Source organism: Bos javanicus, chromosome 17 (genome assembly GCF_032452875.1).
Source record: "Bos javanicus breed banteng chromosome 17, ARS-OSU_banteng_1.0, whole genome shotgun sequence".
Taxonomy (NCBI): domain Eukaryota; kingdom Metazoa; phylum Chordata; class Mammalia; order Artiodactyla; family Bovidae; genus Bos; species Bos javanicus.
In genome coordinates this window covers 43,824,908-43,845,072 of record NC_083884.1, presented here as the reverse complement: position 1 = coordinate 43,845,072, position 20,165 = coordinate 43,824,908, and the positions used below count along the sequence as shown (strand labels likewise).

Genomic DNA, 20,165 nt, shown 5'->3' with positions numbered 1-20,165 from the left:
AAACTGTAGTTAGAAAAATAATGAATTTACTGTAGAAAAGATAAAATGATTAATTGAAACATGTTTATAGAAATTGAAAAATTGTATCCAATGTAATTGAGAAAAATGATCTCATCACTGTTTATTTATTTTTAAAATAGCCAGCTAGATCTCTTTAGAATGATGTTAATAATTTATTTACAACAATGTCTCAAAACAGTGCAGATTGTCTGGACTTCGACCTGCAGCATCTCTATCTTGAAGGAAGAAAGCAATCCCAGGGCAAGATTACATTTTAGGAAGGACAAACTCTATCTGTACATTGTAATTTTCCAAAGTGCATTTTCTGGGTGTGCATTTCCAAGGAACGCCATGTTACCAGCCTACTTGGACCATGTGCAAAGTAATGTATGGAACTGGGGAGACCTCTAGAGGGGAAAATTAACAGTGATTCCTCTGTAATATGACAGATGGCCCTGTATTACTGGGGACTCTAGTCTTCTCAAACTGTGTCTGGGGCAAAAAAGGAAAGAATTATAGCGATATTCTCATCTCTAAAGGCTTGTGTGCTCCAAACAAAAGCTATGTCTGATGCATTTGTTTAGATTTTTAACTTACTAGTATATTTATTCATCTGTAAGGATGCTCCTTTTTAGATTTTCTATTTAATTTTAAACACTGTAAAGGTAGACATAGTTGCTTTCTTTAAAGTTATTCACAGGGCATTCTAGAAAAATTTTGTGAAAAGTGAATATTCAGTGGTTGCTGCTAATTGCCTGTGTTCTCCACTTTGCTACTGCAGACGTGGCCAAAGACTGTCTGAATGAATCCCACCTTTGTTCCAGTTAATAATCTTGCTTTTGGGAGAAGTGAAGCCTGCTATTTAAAACAAGTAATAAATATGTGTCACGCACTGAGGGAACGCTCTCGTTACTCCATGAATAAAAAGCTGTGATCCAAATGAAAGGCTAGGTTATTTTATTGTTTTGAAAGGTCAGAAAATTCAGAGTTTTGGAGACATTTTGGCTTCACATCTTATTCACACCATCTGTAACTGATAATCATACTTTTTAAAAGTAGAGAAACTGACCAAACCTAGAAAAAACTTTGTTGTTGTTCAGTCACTAAGTTGTATCTGACTCTTTGTGACCCCATGGACTGCAGCATGTCAGGCTCCTCTGTCCTCCACTATCTCCCAGACTGCTCAAATTCCTGTCCATTGAATTGGTGATGCTCTCTAACCACTTCATCCTGTGCCTTCTCCATCCCCTTTTGCTTTCAATCTTTAAATTTTAGTAGCATTAAAAATAAACCATTTAAATCAACATAGGTACATTTTCAAAGATGGCTGGGAACACAAATGCTTTAAAAATTCACTCTAATGTCAACTTTGAAATATTGGTTTTGAGGTTTTGCAAAGTTATGACCTGGAGGGTTTACAGGGTCATATCAATTAAAGAGCCTGGGAGGCAACTCTAGTTTCATTTTTTTTCAAAATAATTTTTATGATATGTAATAGAATTTCTTGTAAGGAAAGAATGACCTTCAGCTCAAGGGTGTCATTTCTTAGATGCTCAGTATGACTATAGTTTTTCAACTACCAAATTGATTTTCTAGCAATCAAATTGAACTAGCAAATGGACCATGCATTTGAAAAATCTAAATGGTATTAATATATCATTTCAAAGAAGGACCAAACTTCTGTAAATTATGAAAAGATGTTTATTTTCTGTGATAACTGGGATTACTTTTAAACACCACTTTTATTTTCTGTATCATAAATTCTATAACATTAATATGTACCTATGCTGAGGTCTTTCCAAGTCTGTGGTAACACAATTACCAGATCTACTGTTCATTATATCTTTATCTTTAATGAGGGCAATACAATCTCATTAAAACATTGCAGTAAGATTTTGTAAATACTAAATTGAAGCAAAAATAATGTAACAAAAATGCCTACCAGAAATCACCTTTCTTCTGTCAACTACATTGGAGGTGATGACGATTGTGAGTAATCTCAGTGAACTAAATATTTGGCAGTTCAGTCTCTTTTCATGGATGATTAGAACTTTCCAAGGGAAACTTAACAGTTACAGAGAATGGACAGGAAAAGCACACAGAGCTTTAATATCATCCCACGGAGGACAAAAGAGCCAGGATCCTTGTTCAGAGGATGAGGGGGATGGTCAGACACAAGGGTGCTCATTGGTACCTCTAATGCAGTTTGGCTCCCGTAAGTGATGGATGCTGAGCAGAAGACCTGTGGGTGGCATGGCAGCTACCAAGGTCATAGGAAGGGGAACGTGTCTCAGTGGCTGTCAGGACCAGGGGCTCCGGGAGTGAATGAGGTCTAGCTCTGCATAAGGCTGATCCTGTAGTCAGTTATTGATTCACCTACAGGTGGTCGTTAGATCACCCAGGGATGGACCCAGGCTATGTGCACCCAAGAAACATCAAGGAGTCCATGGAAGAGCCAAGGTGGCATGGACGCTGGGGAGGCTGCACAGACCTGAGAATCCATTCATCATGCTTCCTCAAGGGCCTGAGTGTCCCTGCGCTCAGAGAAACACTGCTTCAGGGGGAACCTGAAGGAGAGCTGAGGAGCTGAGCTAACAGGCTGAATTCCATCCCCACTCCCTTTCCAATCCCACATCTTGTGTGGAAGCTTGTGAGGAAGGCAAGAAAAGCTATGCAGTTGTAGTTGGAGTAACTTTGTGACATTACAGGGGGGAAAGCAAGCTGTGGCTGGGCCAAACGTGTGTGTTTCCTGCCATTTATTCCATGCCACTATTTCTCAGACTTTTCTTTGACATTTTTATATATTTGTGGTGATACTATCATCCAACATTGACCCACATCTTCAGTTCAGTTCAGTTCAGTTGCTCAGTCGTGTCCGACTCTGTGACCCCATGAACTGCAGCACGCCAGGCCTCCCTGTCCATCATCAACTCCTGGAGTCCACCCAAACTCATGTCCATTGAGTCAGTGATGCCATCTCACCATCTCATCCTCTGCCGTCCCCTTCTCCTCCTGCCTTTAATCTTTCCCAACATTAGGGTCTTTTCAAATGAGTCAGCTCTTCGCATCAGGTGGCCAAAATACTGGAGTTTCAGCTTCAACATCAGTCCTTCCAATGAACACCCAGGACTGATTTCCTTTAGGATGGCACATCTTCACTTCGCCCTAAAAGTGGTGGCCTGGATCCATAGTGGAGACTGACAGACCCAACCCCCCCACCACCCAACAGTTTGGAGAGAGCAACCAGCAGTTTCAGATGGACACACCTGCAGAATCAGCCCCATGAATGTGAGAAGCACAGTCCCTTCAAGATTGAGAGGCGAAGCCTGAGGAGGGAAGGAAAAGCCATCAGCCTCCTGGGAGGTATAGTGTTGGTGACGGTCCTGAGCCCCCCCAGCCCAGCCCCAGCCCCCGGCCTCAGTGACCACGGTGGGGCTAGTGGGGGGTGTGTGGGATAAAGGCTGGTTTGTGGAAATGGACATCAAAGGCAGCCTGGAGTCTGCTGTGCAGGTGGATGCTCCTTTGGGCATCTCACCTGCTACTCAGCCAGAGGCCCATGTGGGTAGGGGCAAAGGTGATCTGGGGGAGAAGAGGCTTCCCTGCCATGTCATCAGGGCAAGAACTTATGTTTTCATGGGTCAGATGGAGGTCTCCTGGGGCTGAGCTGCACTCTCTTTCTTTTATTATTATTATTATTTTTACTTTACAATATTTATTGGTTTTGCCATACATCAACATGCATCCGCCACGGGTGTACACGTGTTCCCCATCCTGAACCCCCTCCCACCTCCCTCCCCATACCATCCCTCTGGGTCATCCCAGTGCACCAGCCCCAAGCTTCCTGTATCCTGCATCGAACCTGGACTGGCGATTCATTTCTTATATATTATACATGTTTTAATGCTATTCTCCCAAATCATCCCCCCATCCCTCTGCCACAGAGTCCAAAAGACTGTTCTATACATCTGTGTCTCTTTTGCTGTCACGCATATATATGGAATTTAGAAATGGTAACGACAACCCTGTATGCACTCTCTTTCTTTTGTAATTTAATTTTTATTTTATAGTGGAGTAGAGTTGGTTTATTCTGTTGTGTTAGTTTCAAGTGTACAGCAAAGTGAATCAGTTATAAATAAATACGTATCAGGCCATATTAAAGGGAGGGAGCACAGCCCCACCCATCAACAGACAATTAAAAATGTATTGAGCCTGGCTCTGCCCACCAGAGTAAAACTCACTTTTCCCCACAGCCAGTCCCTTTAATCAGGAACCTTGCACAAGCCTCTGAAGGCAGACAGAATGGAAACCACAATCACAGAAAACTAATCAAAATGATCGCATGGATCACAGCCTTGTCTAACTCAATGAAACTATGAGCCATGCTGTGTATGGCTACCCAATACAGATGGGTCATGGTGGAGAGTTCTGACAAAATATGGTCCACTGTAAAAGGGAATGGCAAACCACTTCAGCATTCTTGCCTTGAGAACCCCATGAACAGTATGAAAAGGCAAAAAGATATGACAATGAAAGATACCCCCCCACCCCAGGTCTGTACGTGTCCAATATGTTCCTAGAGAAGAGCAGAGAAATAGCTCCAGAAAGGAGAAAAGGAACAATATACCCATGTGAACGCAGAGTTCCAAAAATAGCAAGGAGAGATAAGAAAGCTTTCCTCAGTGATCAGTGCAAAGAAATAGAGGAAAACAGTAGAATAGGAAAGACTAGAGATCTCTTCAAGAAAATTAGAGATACCAAGGGAAAATTTTTTTCAAAGATGGGCACAATAAAGGACAGAAATGGTATGGACCTAACAGAAGCAGAAGATATTAAGAAGAGGTGGCAAGAATACACAGAACTTACAAAATAGGTCTTAATGACCTGGATAACCACAATGATGTGATCACTCACCTAGAGCCAGATAGCCTGGAGTGTGAAGTCAAGTGGCTTTAGGAAGTATTACTAAGAACAAAGTTAGTGGAGGTGATGGAATTTCATCTGAGCTATTTCAAATCCTAAAAGATGATGGTATTAAAGTGCTGCATTCAATATGCCAGCAAATTTGGAAAACTCAGCAGTCATCACAGGACTTGAAAAGGTCAGTTTTCATTCAATTCAAAGGCAATGCCAAAGAATATTCAAAGTACTGCTCAATTGTGCTCTTCTTGCATGCTAGCAAGGTAATGCTCAAAATCCTTTAAGCTAGGCTTCAGTAATACATGAACCAAGAACTTCAAGATGTAAAAGCTGGATTTAAAGAAGGCAGAGATCAAATTGCCAACATCCGTTCCATCATAGAAAAAGCAAGGGAATTCCAGAAAAATCTCTACTTCTGCTTCATTGACTGCTCTAAAGCCTTTGGCTATGTGGATTACAACAAACTGGAAAATTCTCAAAGAAATGGGAAAATCAGACCACATTATCTGCTTCCTGAGAAACCTGGAAGGTCAAGGAAACCTATGCAGGTCAAGAAACAACAGTTAGAACTGGACATGGGACAACAGACTGGTTCAAAATTGTGAAAGAAGTATGTCAAGGCTGTATATTGTCACCCTACTTGTTTAACTTATATGCAGAGTACATCATGAGAAGTACCAGGATGGATGAATCACAAGCTGGAATCAAGACTGCCGGGAGAAATATCACCACCTCATATATGCAGATGATAGCACTCTAATGGCATAAAGTGAAGAGGAACTAAAGAGCCTCTTGAAAGAGGAAGGTGAAAAAGCTGGTTTAAAACTCAACATTCAAAAAACTAAGATCATGGCATCTGGTCCCATCACATCATGGCAAATAGATGGGGGAAAAAAATGGAAACTGTGACAGACTATTTTTTTGTGGTCCAAAATCACTGTGGATAGTGACCACAACCATGAAATTAAAAGACACTTGCTCCTTGGAAGAAAAGCTGTGACAATCCTAGACAGTGTATTAAAAAGCAGAGACATCACTTTGTGGACAAAGGTCTATGGTTCCCAGTAGTCATTTATGGATGTGAGAGTTGCACCATGAAGAAAGCTGAGTGCCAAAGAATTGATACTTTTGAACCATGGTGTTGGACAAGACTCTTGAGAGTCCCTTGAACAGTAAGGAGATCCAATCAGTCAATCCCAAAGGAAATCAACCCTGAATATGCATTGGAAAGATTGATGCTGAAGCTGAAACTCCAATACTTTGGTCACCTGATGCAAAGAGCCAACTCATTGGAAAAGATCCTTATGCTGGGAAAGATTGAGGGTAGGAGGAGAAGGGGGCAACAGAGGATAAGATAGTTGGATGGCATTACCGACTCGATGGACATGAGTTTGAGAAAACTCTGGGAGATAGTGAAGGACAGGAAAGCCTGGCATGCTGCAGTCCATGGGGTCGCAAAGAGTTGGACACGACTGAACAACTGAACTGAACTGATGCTCTTTTTCAGATCCTTTTCCCATTTAGGTTATTACAGAGTATTGAATAGAATTCCCTGTAGTATACAGCGGGTCCTTGTTTATTTATTTATTATATAATACTGTGTATGTGTTAATCCAAAACTCCTAATTTATCGTCCCCTTTCCCCGCCTCGGTTATCTTAAGTTTGTTTTCTGAGTCTGTGAGTCTGTCTGTTTTGTAGATAAGTTCATTTGTGTCATATTTTAGCTCCTGTCTATAAATTATATGTGATATGTCTTTATCTGACTTATTTTACTTGTGAAAGTAAGTACTTTATTTACTTTTTTTTTAAATTTTATTTTATTTTTTAACTTTACAATATTGTATTGGTTTTGCCATATATCAAAATGAATCTGCCACAGGTATACATGTGTTCCCCATCCTGAACCCTACATTACTTACTATGATGATCTCTAGGTCCATCCATTTTGCTACAAATGGCATTATTTTATTCTCTTATTGACTGAGTAGTATTCCATTGCATATATGTACCACACCTTCTTTATCCATTCATCTGTCAATGGATATTTAGGTTGCTTCCATGACTTGGGTGTTATAAATAGTGTTGCAATGAGCATTGGGTGTGTGTGTGTGTGTGTGTGCGCGTATCTTTGTGAATTATGATTTTTCTCTGAATATATGCCCAGCAGTAGGATTGCTGGTCACATAGTAGCTCTGTCTTTCTGGAAAGCTCACTCTGTAGGGGATCCAAGTAGTAGTGGGCTTGTTGGATCATTAGGGGCTGGAGTTGGCTTGTCCTGAACACTGAACCAGAGCCAAGTTTATCATTTCAGGAGTTGTGCACTAGGGGGGCTCAAAGGACTTCATAGGTGTGTTCAAGGAGGGGCTGGCCCTGGGGTGTCCCCCTGAGAGAGGGCAATGCTGGCCAGGCATCAACGGCTAAAGGAGCAATGATGACCCTCCAGGGGGTCCTGGTTCAGCAAATTAACCTCTGCTCTGTCACTCCCTACCCCCCATCATCTGGTCAGGACGATCCAGGGCTTCAGGCTGACAAGGGCATCAGAGATGGGGGAGCTAACCATGTCTCTTTCCTTGGACAACTTCACAGCAGCAGAAGGGGAAGTGTTGAATTAGATCTGAGACTGGAATTTTAACTTGGACTGGACCACATTCTAATAAGGAAAAATATTCAGAAAGGTGTGAAGTTGCTGAGATGACATTCAGGGACAGGAAAGGGCATTCACATGAGGACGGTTGAGAGGAGTGACTGGAAAAATACAGCCATTTCATGTTCATAGCCCCAGTGATCTGCTTTTCAATAAATGAGCAGTTATGAATTCAGATAACAGAAATGGAGACTATTTTATAAGGAAAGCAGGGAGAGTAACTTTTACTAAGCACTTTTTAACAGTCAGGTGGTTTGCTGATATCTCTTATCTTATTTATTCTTGCAGAGAGTTGCCTGCAATTCTCGCCCTTTAACCAGTGAAACTGAAACTGAGAGACATTAAATAACTTACCCAAGGGCACAGCTAATTAATGATGGACCTAGGGTTAAATTTAGGAAAATATGAGGCTAAAACCAGCTGTCCACAGCCACCAATTGAGATGGACAGTTAAACATGCTACATAATAACACTTCCTTCTTGTCTGCTTTCCTTTTCATGTTTTATCCAGGATGAAAATCCTTCTTCGAGGGACAGTTAATGCTAATTGGATTTGTCAAATGTATGTGTCAGTTCGAATATGAATTCCTGATGGTAAGTGTAGCATCTTGCCTTAGTTGTGAATTTCCTGTTTGGGTGGTGTGGTTGATGCTGGGTCAATTCTTAGGCAGGTTGATAAGAAGTCCGGGGTCCCCCAGGAGGAGAAAGGGGTCTGGGGCTCTCAAGGAGGAGAAAGGGGTCTGGAATTCTCAAGGAGGAGGAAAGGACAAATATCTTTTTTTCCCCTCTACATTCCTTAGTCTTAGTCACATAAAACGTTTTTTCTGTCTGAAACCTTTTAAGTTACAAATGGTTGTCCAGGCTCCTATGAGTGTCACAGCCTTCTCCAACTATTACTTGGGGCCCCTGGATCAGAGATCCTCAATATCAGGGTTAGGAGAATATGTTGCCTCAACAATTTGGGGATGACACCCCTCAACAGCAGGAAGTAGTTATGGAACAAAAACAACGCCCCTTTCCCCTGGCAACATAATTCTCCTAAAAGAAAATGGGGGAATGCAAGAGTCAATTCCTAGGCAGGTTGATAAGAAGTCCAGGGTTCCCAGGAGGAGAAAGGGGTCTGACCCTCTCAAGGAGGAGGAAAGGACAAGCATCTTTTTTTCCCTACATTCCTTAGTCTTAGTTACATAAAATGTTTTTTCTTTAAGCCTGGAATTGATGATTACACAACAAATAACTCAGTTTAAAGTCTGTACTAAGGATTATATAACAAGAATGTATCCTGCTTGAGGACAGTTTCTCCTACTTGAAAACCTTCTGACTAATCCTGTTATCTTAGGATGTATATTATGGGAATGGGTCAGGTAAGATCTTTCTATTGTTAGTTCTAATCCTGTCATCTTAAATTATAAATTGTGGGAGTGGGTCTAGTAAGATCTTTACAACCTTGAGACATTCTTTTGATATATTATTAATAATCAACTAAAAAAGTATATAACTCCCTTGCTAACACTAGCAAAGGGGGCACTCTCTGTCCCCCTTCTGATGTCTATATCAGAAGCTTTCTCTGTCCCTTTTTATACTTTAATAAAACTCTGCTACACAAAAACTCTTGAGTGATCAAGCCTGGTCCCTGGTTTCGAAGCTAAATCTTCTTCTTTGGAGATCACGAATTGGACACCGTTCAACATAAGCTATCAATGCCATGGAGGTAAGGTTCACAGACAGATGTTAACGCAACACTACAAACATGCCCATCCTCACCATCTGCTGGAAGTGATGGGTCTGTCAGCATTTCATAGCACGTTCCCCCTGGGACTGGGGGCAAACCTTGCTTCTGGACATGTGTTCACTGGGAATGACTAGCTTCTTTTCTGTTCGTGTCTGATTTAGATTCCTAAATTCAAGTTTCAATTTCCATTTTGAAGAGTGGACAGTGGGGAAAGAAGATGCAGGATGAGGGACTGGGTGAGAAAATGGTTCTCTTAAAATGTCTGATGCTGAAGATGTTGGAAGAACAACTCTGGAGCTAAGAGTGACTGAATGATTGACTCAGATATTCCCAACTAAGGATGCCAAGATCCCAATATCACAGATTAATTTTTCTGAGGCTCCTCTCTTCCCGTCAGGTCAGTTCAGTTCAGTTGCTCAGTCGTGTCCGACTCTTTGAGATCCCATGTAATTGCAACACACCAGGCTTCCCTGTCCATCACCAGCTCCCAGAGTTTACCTAAACTCATGGGCATCGAGTCAGTGATGCCATCCAGCCATCTCATCCTTTGTCGTCCCCTTCTCCTCCTGACCCCAATCCCTCCCAGCATCAGGGTCTTTTCCAATGAGTCAACTCTTTGCATGAGGTGGCCAAAGTATTGGAGTTTCAGCCTCAGCATCAGTCCTTCCAATGAACACCCAGGACTTGTCTCCTTTAGGATGGACAGGTTGGATCTCTTTGCAGTCCAAGGGACTATCAAAAGTCTTCTCCAACACAACAGTTCAATAGCATCAATTCTTTGGTGTTCAGCTTTCTTCACAGTCCAACTCTCATACACATACATGACCACTGGAAAAACCATAGCCTTGACCAGATGGACCTTTGTTGCTGAAGTAATATCTCTGCTTTTGAATATGCTATCTAGGTTGGTCATAACTTTCCTTCCAAGGAGGAAGCGTCTTTTAATTTCATGGCTGCAATCACCATCTGCAGTGATATTGGAGCCCCCCAAAATAAAGTCTGACACTGTTTCCACTGTTTCCCCATCTATTTCCCATGAAGTGATGGGACTGGATGCCATGATCTTCATTTTCTGAATGTTGAGCTTTAAGCCAACTTTTTCACTCTCCTCTTTCACTTTCATCAAGAGGCTCTTTAGTTCCTCTTCACTTTCTGTCATAAGGCTGGTGTCATCTGCATATCTGAGGTGATTGATATTTCTCCTGGCAATCTTGATTCCAGCTTGTGCTTCTTTCAGCCCAGCATTTCTCATGATGTACTCTGCATAGAAGTTAAATAAGCAGGGTGACAGTATACAACATTGATGTACTCTTTTTCCTATTTGGAACCAGTCTATTCCATGTCCAGTTCTAACTATTGCTTTCTGACCTGCATACAGTTTTCTCAAGAGGCAGGTCAGGTGGTCTGGTATTCCCATCTCTTGATGAATTTTCCACAGTTTATTGTGATACACATAGTCAAAGGCTTTGGCATAGTCAATAAAGCAGAAATAGATGTTTTTCTGGAACTCTCTTGCCTTTTCCATGATCCAGCAGATGTTGGCAATTTGATCTCTGGTTCCTCTGCCTTTTCTAAAACCAGCTTGAACATCAGGAAGTTCACGGTTCACATATTGCTGAAGCCTGGCTTGGAGAATTTTGAGCATTACTTTACTAGCATGTGAGATGAGTGCAATTGTGCGGTAGTTTGAGCATTCTTTGGCATTGCCTTTCTTTGGGATTGGAATGAAAACTGACTTTTTCCAGTCCTGTGGCCACTGCTGTGTTTTCCAAGTTTGCTGGCATATTAAGTGCAGCACTTTCACAGCATCATCTTTGAGGATTTGAAATAGCTCAACTGGAATTCCATCACCTCCACTAGCTTTGTTTGTTGTGATGCTTCCTAAGGCCCACTTGACTTCACATTCCAGGATGGCTGGCTCTAGGTGAGTGACCACAACATTGTGATTATCTTGGTCGTGAAGATCTTTTATGTACAGTTCTTCTGTGTATTCTTGTCACCTTTTCTTAATATCTTCTGCTTCTGTTAGGTCCATACCATTTCTGTCCTTTATCGAGCCCATCTTTGCATGAAATGTTCCCTTGGTATGTCTAATTTTCTTGAAGAGATCTCTAGTCTTTCCCATTCTGTTGTTTTCCTCTATTTCTTTGCATTGATCACTGAGGAAGGCTTTCTTATCTCTTCTTGCTATTCTTTAGAACTCTGCATTCAGATGCTTATATCTTTCCTTTTCTTCCTTGCTTTTTGCTTCTCTTCTTTTCACAGCCATTTGTAAGGCCTCCCCAGACAGCCATTTTGCTTTTTTGCATTTCTTTTCCATGGGGATGGTCTTGATCCCTGTCTCCTGTACAATGTCATGAACCTCATTCCATAGTTCATCAGGCACTCTATCTATCAGATCTAGTCCGTTAAATCTATTTCTCACTTCCACTGTATAATCATAAGGGGTTCGATTTAGGTTGTACCTGAATGGTCTAGTGGTTTTCCCTACTTTCTTCAGTTTCACTCTGAATTTGGCAATAAGGAGTTCATGATCCTGAGCCACAGTCGACTCCTGGTCTTGTTTTTGCTGACTGTATAGAGCTTCTCCATCCTTGGCTGCAAAGAATATAATCAATCTGATTTCGGTGTTGACCATCTGGTGATGTCCATGTGTAGAGTCTTCTCTTGTGTTGTTGGAAGAGGGTGTTTGCTATGACCAGAGCATTCTCTTGGCAAAACTCTATTAGCCTTTGCTCTTCTTCATTCCGTATTCCAAAATTTGCCTGTTACTCCAGGTGTTTCTTGACTTCCTACTTTTGCATTCCAGTCCCCTATAATGAAAAGGACATCTTTTTTGGGTGTTAGTTCTAAAAGGTCTTATAGGTTTTCATAGAACCATTCAACTTCAGCTTCTTCAGCGTTACTGGTTGGGGCATAAGTTTGAATCACAGTGATATTGAATGGTTTGCCTTGGAAATGAACAGAGATCATTCTGTCATTTTTGAGGCTGCATCCAAGTACTGCATTTCAGATTCTTTTGTTGACCATGATGGCTACTCCATTTCTTCTAAGGGATTCTTGTCCACAGTAGTAGATATAATGGTCATCTGAGTTAATTTCACCCATTCCAGTCCATTTTAGTTTGCTGATTCCTAGAATGTCGGCATTCACTCTTGCCATCTCCTGTTTGACCACTTCCAATTTGCCTTGATTCACGGGCCTAACATTCCAGGTTCCTATGCAGTATTGCTCTTTACAGCATTGGACCTTGCTTCTATCACCAGTCACATCCACAACTGGATATTGTTTTTGCTTTGGCTCCATCCCTTCATTCTTTCTGGAGTTATTTGTCTACTGGTCTCCTGTAGCATATTGGGCACCTACCGACCTGGGGAGTTCCTCTTTCAGTATCCTATTATTTTGCCTTTTTATACTGTTCATGGGGTTCTCAAGGCAAGAATACTGAAGTGGTTTGCCATTCCCTTCTCCAGTGGACTACAATCTGTCAGACCTCTCCACCATGACCTGTGCATCTTGGGTGGCCCCACATGGCATGGCTTCGTTTCATTGAATTAGACAAGGCTGTGGTCTGTGTGATCAGATTGGCTAGTAAGAGAAACCAATTGAGATGGTAGGTGTTGTGAGAGGGTATCAGAGGGCAGACACACTGAAACCATAATCGCAGAAAACTAGCCAATCTGATTACATCACCACAGCCTTGTCTAACTCTCTTCCCTTAGCTTCCATGAATTACTCAAAATTATTCCAATTTTGAGTTTTCATACTTGACTCTGTGCTCAGTATTTGATTGACTCTTATGTTCATGTTTCCTAGTTTATTTAAAATTGTTAGTTTAATCATTAGAGATAGGACTGAATTACACCAAATGCTTCCTTTTATCCTGTATATTAATATCTTAAACAGGGACATTTCCTTTTAACATCTGCAGATATACAGTAGTTTCAGACCTTAAGACCTCATGTGCTTTTAATCTTGACATTAGATCCATTTGGAGGTTATATTTTTCAGTTGCATATCTGTATAAATTTAAATAACCTGGAATCCATTCCACCCATCAATAGCTAGTCTCATAGCAGTAGGCAAAGCTTTAGTCTCCCATGAACACACAGTTACTCTAAATTGAAGAGGAAAAATAATTCATAAATAAAGATCTATGCAAACTTAACTAATAATTTAAAAGATAAATTTCAGGTTACAATTAGGAATACTTCTAACATTGCATGTCTTATGTTTTGATCTCTAACTTCATAACTGTGCTCATGGCTGACTAACTTCAGACCAACTTCAGATTAACTTCAGGCCAACTGAGTAGTTTATTGGGGCAGGTGACCAATTTAATCTTATCCATCCTTGTTAAGTTTTTGAGACTTGTTAGAACAAGTATCAACACTTTAATTTTTGTTTCCCACTCTATTTTTACAAAACATAACAGCAGATACTTTATAAAATCCAATGAACACCACCAACAAAAACAAAGTCAAAGAACTGCACAAACCCTGCTTTACTGACAAAAGTGGTGATGTTCTGAAATTAAATTGCTGGTCAGAGGACCATCCAGCATGAGACAGCTCCAAATATTTAACTGTCAGATGCTGTACAAATGTTTGAGTTTAGAAAACAGAAGGAGACTTAAGGTTCCCAGTGAATGATATATACAGGTATAATTTGTGTAAAATTTGAATTTTAGGAAATTTCAGTCTAAGTTTTTTACATTTGCATTTACCAAAGTCCAAGTTTTGCTGTATGTCAAGGAAAGAAAAAAAAAAAAACATAGAAAAGAAAAAAAAAAACCAAAAACCCATATAGATTATCTTGAATGCCCCTGCTATCAACTTTAAAGGCTGCTGTGTTACCATTCCTGACCTAATGTCTGTAGAAGGCGAGGTTCAGAAGGTCATGGGCCGTGGCCAACATTGGCGAGGATGAACTAAGAGGGAATGAAAGGTATCAGTTGGTTGATGCAGGCAGTTGGTTTGATGGAAGCTGCTTAAGAGTATCTATCCCCGATTTACCTAACCAACTGAGTGACCATGTGAATCCAGTGATTATTATCTTTAGTAGTAGTAGTGTTAGTTACTCAGTCGTGTCCGACTCTTTGCGACCCCATGGACTGTGGCCCACCAGGCTCCTCTGTCCATGGGATTCTCCAGGCAAGAATACTGGAGTGGATTGCCATTCCCTTCTCCAGAGGATCTTTTTGACCCAAGGATCGAACCCCAGTCTTCTTCATTGCAGGCAGATTCTTTACTGCCTGAGCTACAGGGAAGATCACTTTATCTTTAGCACCTGTTTACTCTTTTGAGTTGAAAGCATAGAAGTGATGGCCTGGATTCACTGTAAAAAATGATGAATGATGCCAAGTTCTTTTAGTATTCCCATGAGCCCTCTCTTCTAAAGCACCGTTTCCATCCCACTGAGTGGGTGTTTGGAAAGCTACCTTAGTAAAAACTCTGAACTGTAATTTTCTTTTTAGCTGAATGAGAACATCTGAAAGTCCATCTCCCATTTTCTTTCATTGACATTAACTCAGTTTGACAGTCTGCACCCAAGAGAACTATACATCACAACATGAACGAGAGTTAGCCAGACGTTTAAATGCTTTTCCAGCCCTGAACTCACAAGGCCATTTTTAACAGTTATTTTGTTTGTAGACTGCTGTTCAAGGTAAGTTCCCAAGTAAAGTTACTGCCATTGTTCCACACGGAGTTCACCTCTATTTGACAACCTATTTTTTTCTTATTTATTTTATTGTAAAACACTTGAGAAGCCCCAGAAGCTAAGTTCTCTTTCTTTCCCATTCAATATTCATCCACTTGTGAACTTATGACAAACTGGTGGCCAATCACAGTCATGAAAAACAGATGATACATGACAAATCAATATAAATTGTGCACATAAAGCTGAGCACATTTATATCTAGGAAGTAGAACACACACTTAAGCCTTCAAACAATTTTGTCTTAAATCAGTCTAAATTGAGGGATCCCGTTTTCCCATGATTTTTTTCTGGTTCTTTTGAAATTGCCCCTAAATTGAATCTATCATTTTTGTGTACCATGATGAAGACCTAGAACTGAGCATGCTCAGTTGCTCAGTCATGTCCAATTCTGTGACCCCATGAACTGTAGCCCACCAGGTTCCTCTGTCCATGATATTTTCCAGGAAAGAATACTGGGGTGAGGTGCCATTTCCTATTCCAACTTTGTGTTTTATGTTACTTTAATTTGTTGGAGCAAATGAAACTTAGAACCCACATTTTACATTCTTATTTTGTCTTTCTTTCCTTCTTGCATCATGACATTCTATGTGGTTCCAATTTCAGCAATTATCTCTAACATGATAAAAATATCTTTGGTCTCTTCATTTTTCAGTGCTTGACATTTTGATGTATGTTGAACTGGCTGATTTCCCAAGGCAATGGGGACTTTGGCATAACATTAGCTTTACTTTTATATCTTTTTTTAAAAAAAATATTTATTCGGCTGTGCCATGTCTTAGTTGCAACACTAGGGATCTTTGATATTCCTTGTGACATGTGGGATCTTTTAGTATTCTTGCCTGGAAAATTCCATGGACAGAGGAAGTTGTGGTGGGCTACAGTCCATGGGGTCACAAAGAGTCAGACATGACTGAGTGATTGAGCACATGCACACATGCAGAGTCTAGTTGCATCATATGCAATCTAGTTCCCCGTCCAAGGATTGAATCCAGGTCCCCTGCATTGGGAACATGGAGTTTTAGCCACTGGACCACCAGGGAAGTCCTTAAATAACATTAGTTTTTATTCTTAGTCATTGTTTCTAAGAAAGGCCCCTAAATTCATTCTTTAAAAATACCTCTTTGTATCTTAATGTGCAAGACACTGGTTCCTACAGTGGAAGAATTTACCTCCTGGTGTGGAAGGAAAGTCATGGACACAACACAACACAGTCTATGAGGTTCTGTGTCATCCGGAGGTAAAGGAAAAATATTGGTGGTCTGGAGGAAGAAACAGTTGTCACAGGAGCCGTCTAACCTCAGAGAATGTGACATCCTTGAACGATAGTCAAGAACTCGATGTGCAGAAATAAGGTTGAAGGCAGAAGAGGGAAGGACATGATGGATATTTCAATGGCTTGGTGTTTCTCTTAAAAAGTTAAGCTCCTTTCTTTAGCAGGCAAAATGGACATCAGTGATTTTCCTCTTTGGCTGAGCTTCAGAATCTAACCCTGAGCTTCACTTAGAGATTCAGCTTAACTCATCTGAAGGTCACCTGATGAAGAGCCAGAGTTGGGACTTACTAAGAAGAGTACTGAGGCCCCTACCTCCATCTCAGATCGCATCCCCCACCACATTCTTCCCTGTTCACTCAGCCTCCACTCCACGGGCTCCCACCTTGCCTTTTGTTTCCCAGGAGCATCTTTCCTATTAGGATAACCTGCTCTCACCTCTACCCAGGCTACTATTTCAGAGATGACACAAGCTCATGTTTACCAAGCACTCACGTAGTTCCAGGTGCCCTATAGTACAAGGATCATGAAAGGTACTCATTCATTTAATCCTCCTTGTGGTCATATGAGATGTCCTCTTTATGCAGTTGAGGGATCAGAGGTACAAGCGGTGATGTTTGTACAAGTGTGCAGCTTCCCTGGCATTCAATGTCCTTGAACCTCAGAGTCCTGATGCTAAACTCTATCAAGCCACCTCCTTTTTCCTTCATGTTGTTGAAGCCTTTTTCTTAGTTTGGACCCTGGCTAGGAAGACAGGAATATTCATGCATACTGAACCTTTTCTCAGAAGCTTTGTTAGACTACCCTTTCTAAAATATCCCCCACCTCATCCCACCACTCTGAGGGCTGGCCCTTCCCTTGCTATTATAATATTCATTTACATTTTCTCAGCCAAGTCTTTCCTCCACTCTCATGTAAATTCCACAAATCTGACTGCTTCCTCACCTCTGTACCTCTAACTCCAGAAAAATGACACACAGGTTTTCAACACATATGTTGTCAGAGCAAAGAACGGATTTCTGGTTTAAGGTGGATCCAAATGGGGATAGATTTGTTCCAGGCATGGTCTTCTCTGATGTGTGTCTGGCACAATGATACCATGATTTGAAATTCCAAAGGGAAGACTGAGGCTAAGGACTTTTCGACTTCATGTGCTTGGTGCCTGCTTGAACATGCTGGGAACGTGGCTTCTATGGTGGATACCTACAGCAGACACCCTGCTGTGGGCAACGTACCATCCTTTCCAAGTCCCCATGGGCAGAGTTGTCCTGCAATTCCTTCTCCAGGAGACTTGGGTGAGCCCAGCTCCGCATCCCTGCAGGATGAATCCTGAGGGCTGGAGCCCATCACAGTGCTGCTGGTCCACTTGCCAATGACCACCTGATGGGGCAGGTGGGACAGTTCTGGCAAGTGAGACCTCAGCAAAGGTCTGCAGGGGCTCTTGGCAAAGGGCTTCTGGCTCTTAAAGTGAACACAAGGGAGTGGGCACCTCATCTACCCTTTGACACTCTCCCATGTGGAAGGAATTCCTGAAGACCCCCGTCCAACTTGCAAGCATAAGATTAGACAGCCTGACAGCAAAGAAGATAGTCTTCTGAATGGGATGCTGGCGTCTATCCCCAGCTTGGCCACATGCTGGCCACCTGGTCTTGTGCAAGGTGCCCAGTCTCCCATGATTCCTTCCCCTTCTCCGTGAAGTGGACAACGTTGGATATGCTGAGAATAATTGAGTCAATATGTACTTCAAGTCCCCTCATGTGAAAATAAGAATAATAAGAGGTCTACCGGGCAGGACTGCTATGAGGATGACATGAATTGAAACACGTGTAAGGCACTGATGCTGAGGCCGGTGTACAGACGGTGTTCGTGAGTGTAGTGTGAAACAAAAGAGCAGATGGCAGAGTCAGGCAGCCCCAGAGGCAGTGCAACTGAAGCCCCGATTGCACTGAATTTGGAGCTGCCTTAGCTTCAAAGTGCTTTTATATAGGATTTTTAAAAGTAATGTCATAACCTGAGCCTTTAGAATCAGGGTTTTCTGTATCATCCAGTGAAAACCATCTTAACTGATAGGTATCACCTGTAAGTGTACAAATAGTGGAGCTGATGGCCAGTCACACCTGAGATAGTGAATCATAAGCTTCTTTTTCTTAGTTTGGACCCTGGCCAGAAAGACAGGAATATTCATGCATACTGAACAATCTGCTTTCACAAGGGTAAGAATCAACGTTTTACTTCAATCCTCAACATTTAAATTTAAATGCTCTCTACCTCAAGGACCAATGGAGCTGATAGCAACTATAGGGCCCAGTTCTGAATGCAGATACTGTGAAGCATCCTAGCATCATGCAGAGTTTTAAAAATCTTCTTAGGCTAAAATGACAAGAAAAGCTTGACATTTTGCTTTCTTCTCTATCTAGCTCCCATGGCTAAAATTCTCAAGTCCAGAACATGCACTGTTCAATTATCTGACAACTCCTGAATCTCACTGGAGGAAAAAGAGTTTGATCGATGGGTCCAGCTGTGACCATTGTGTAGCATGAATTTTCTGATGGCTTTAAAATGTTGGCTCTGCAGCTGTCATCTGGAACTTGAGAATGCACTAGCATTAAAACGCCAAGCAAGAGAAGTGGCATTCTTCAGGGCAACACCAATATACAATTTGTTACATATTCTAGTGATGCTGTCACCAGTGTGAATGTTTTTGTTTTTCTTAAATTCTTGTATTAGTGTAATTGAGCAGTTCTGAAGGGAGTTATCTCAGGCCACTTATTTTCCCAGTAAAGGACTGTTTGCTGAAGTTTTATTTTCTTCCTGCCTACACAATGATGCTGATGATGGCTGAGATGGTGGAAAGTGATTGCTGGTTCCTGCATTTCCACAATTTGTACAGTTTATTAGGGAAACCACTGAAGGAAGGGTTAGTCTGTGTCTTCTCACCAAGACTGCCATAGGGGGATCAGGAGAGTTGAAGGAAGGACCAGAGCAGGAAAACTTCTCTAAGTCAGAGAAGCATGGAGACAATGAAGCAGCAGACTCCGGGCTTGTCTCCGAGCCATCTCTGATTGTTTAGGGCTCTCAGGTGGAGTTATTCCCATCTTCCATCGAAACCACCTACCTGGTCCCTCTAGAAGTAGGGGAGAAGATGAATTTCTACAGAAACTTTAACAAAATGAAAGACCTGGGGTTTTCAAGTGGCCAAATAAAGAATGACAAGTTTTTATATAGCATCATTTAAAATGATGCTACTTATATGCTTTCTTTGTTGTGCTCCAATGACCTGCATCTTCCCTACGTCTGTAGGAGTAAAAGCAATCTAAATGTAACTGGGGTATTTTGATGTTCAATTTTGATAGATCATTTATGTGCTTTCAAGGTCACCTTTTCCATCAACAAGCAAAAATAAAGCAAAAATTATTATTTAGTTGGAAATATCTGCTATGACATTACAGAAGGTGAACAAATTTCTTTCAACCTACTTCTCTCTGAAATTTATAAACATTAACAACATGAGCCATTATATAGAAGCCTATCTTTCTCTTCCTTTTTCTTTGAGTATTTCTGCTTTAAACCCACTCAGGTGTGCTTAGCATAGGAACAATTTGTGACCTTTGTCACCATGAGTTCCCAGCAGATGCTTGCTGCTGTTTTGGGTAATATCAAGAAAAAGAAGAATTAGCTGTAGATATGTGGAAAGCTTGGTAACATCATCGTGAGCATTTAGACATTTTTGTTTGGAAATATTCCACATAAAGCAGAAACTCCTGTATAATTTTCAGAGTTACTTACTCACATGAGGCATATTGACCTTTATTTTTCTTTGGCTGAACAAAATTTCCCAAGAGTGGCTTCCTTCTGTTCAACCCATCACTTGCCCACAACA

General features: G+C 41.3%; 1 protein-coding gene across 1 annotated transcript in view; it reads right to left on the bottom strand.

The window, feature by feature from the left end:
• The window catches only part of CTSO (cathepsin O), a 95,607-nt gene that overhangs the window by 53,498 nt on the left and 21,944 nt on the right, over window positions 1-20,165 (bottom strand). The window contains exon 3 of the mRNA XM_061385776.1: window positions 17,521-17,746. Coding sequence (XP_061241760.1) covers window positions 17,521-17,746 — 226 coding nt within the window. The remainder of the gene's footprint in view (window positions 1-17,520; window positions 17,747-20,165) is intronic.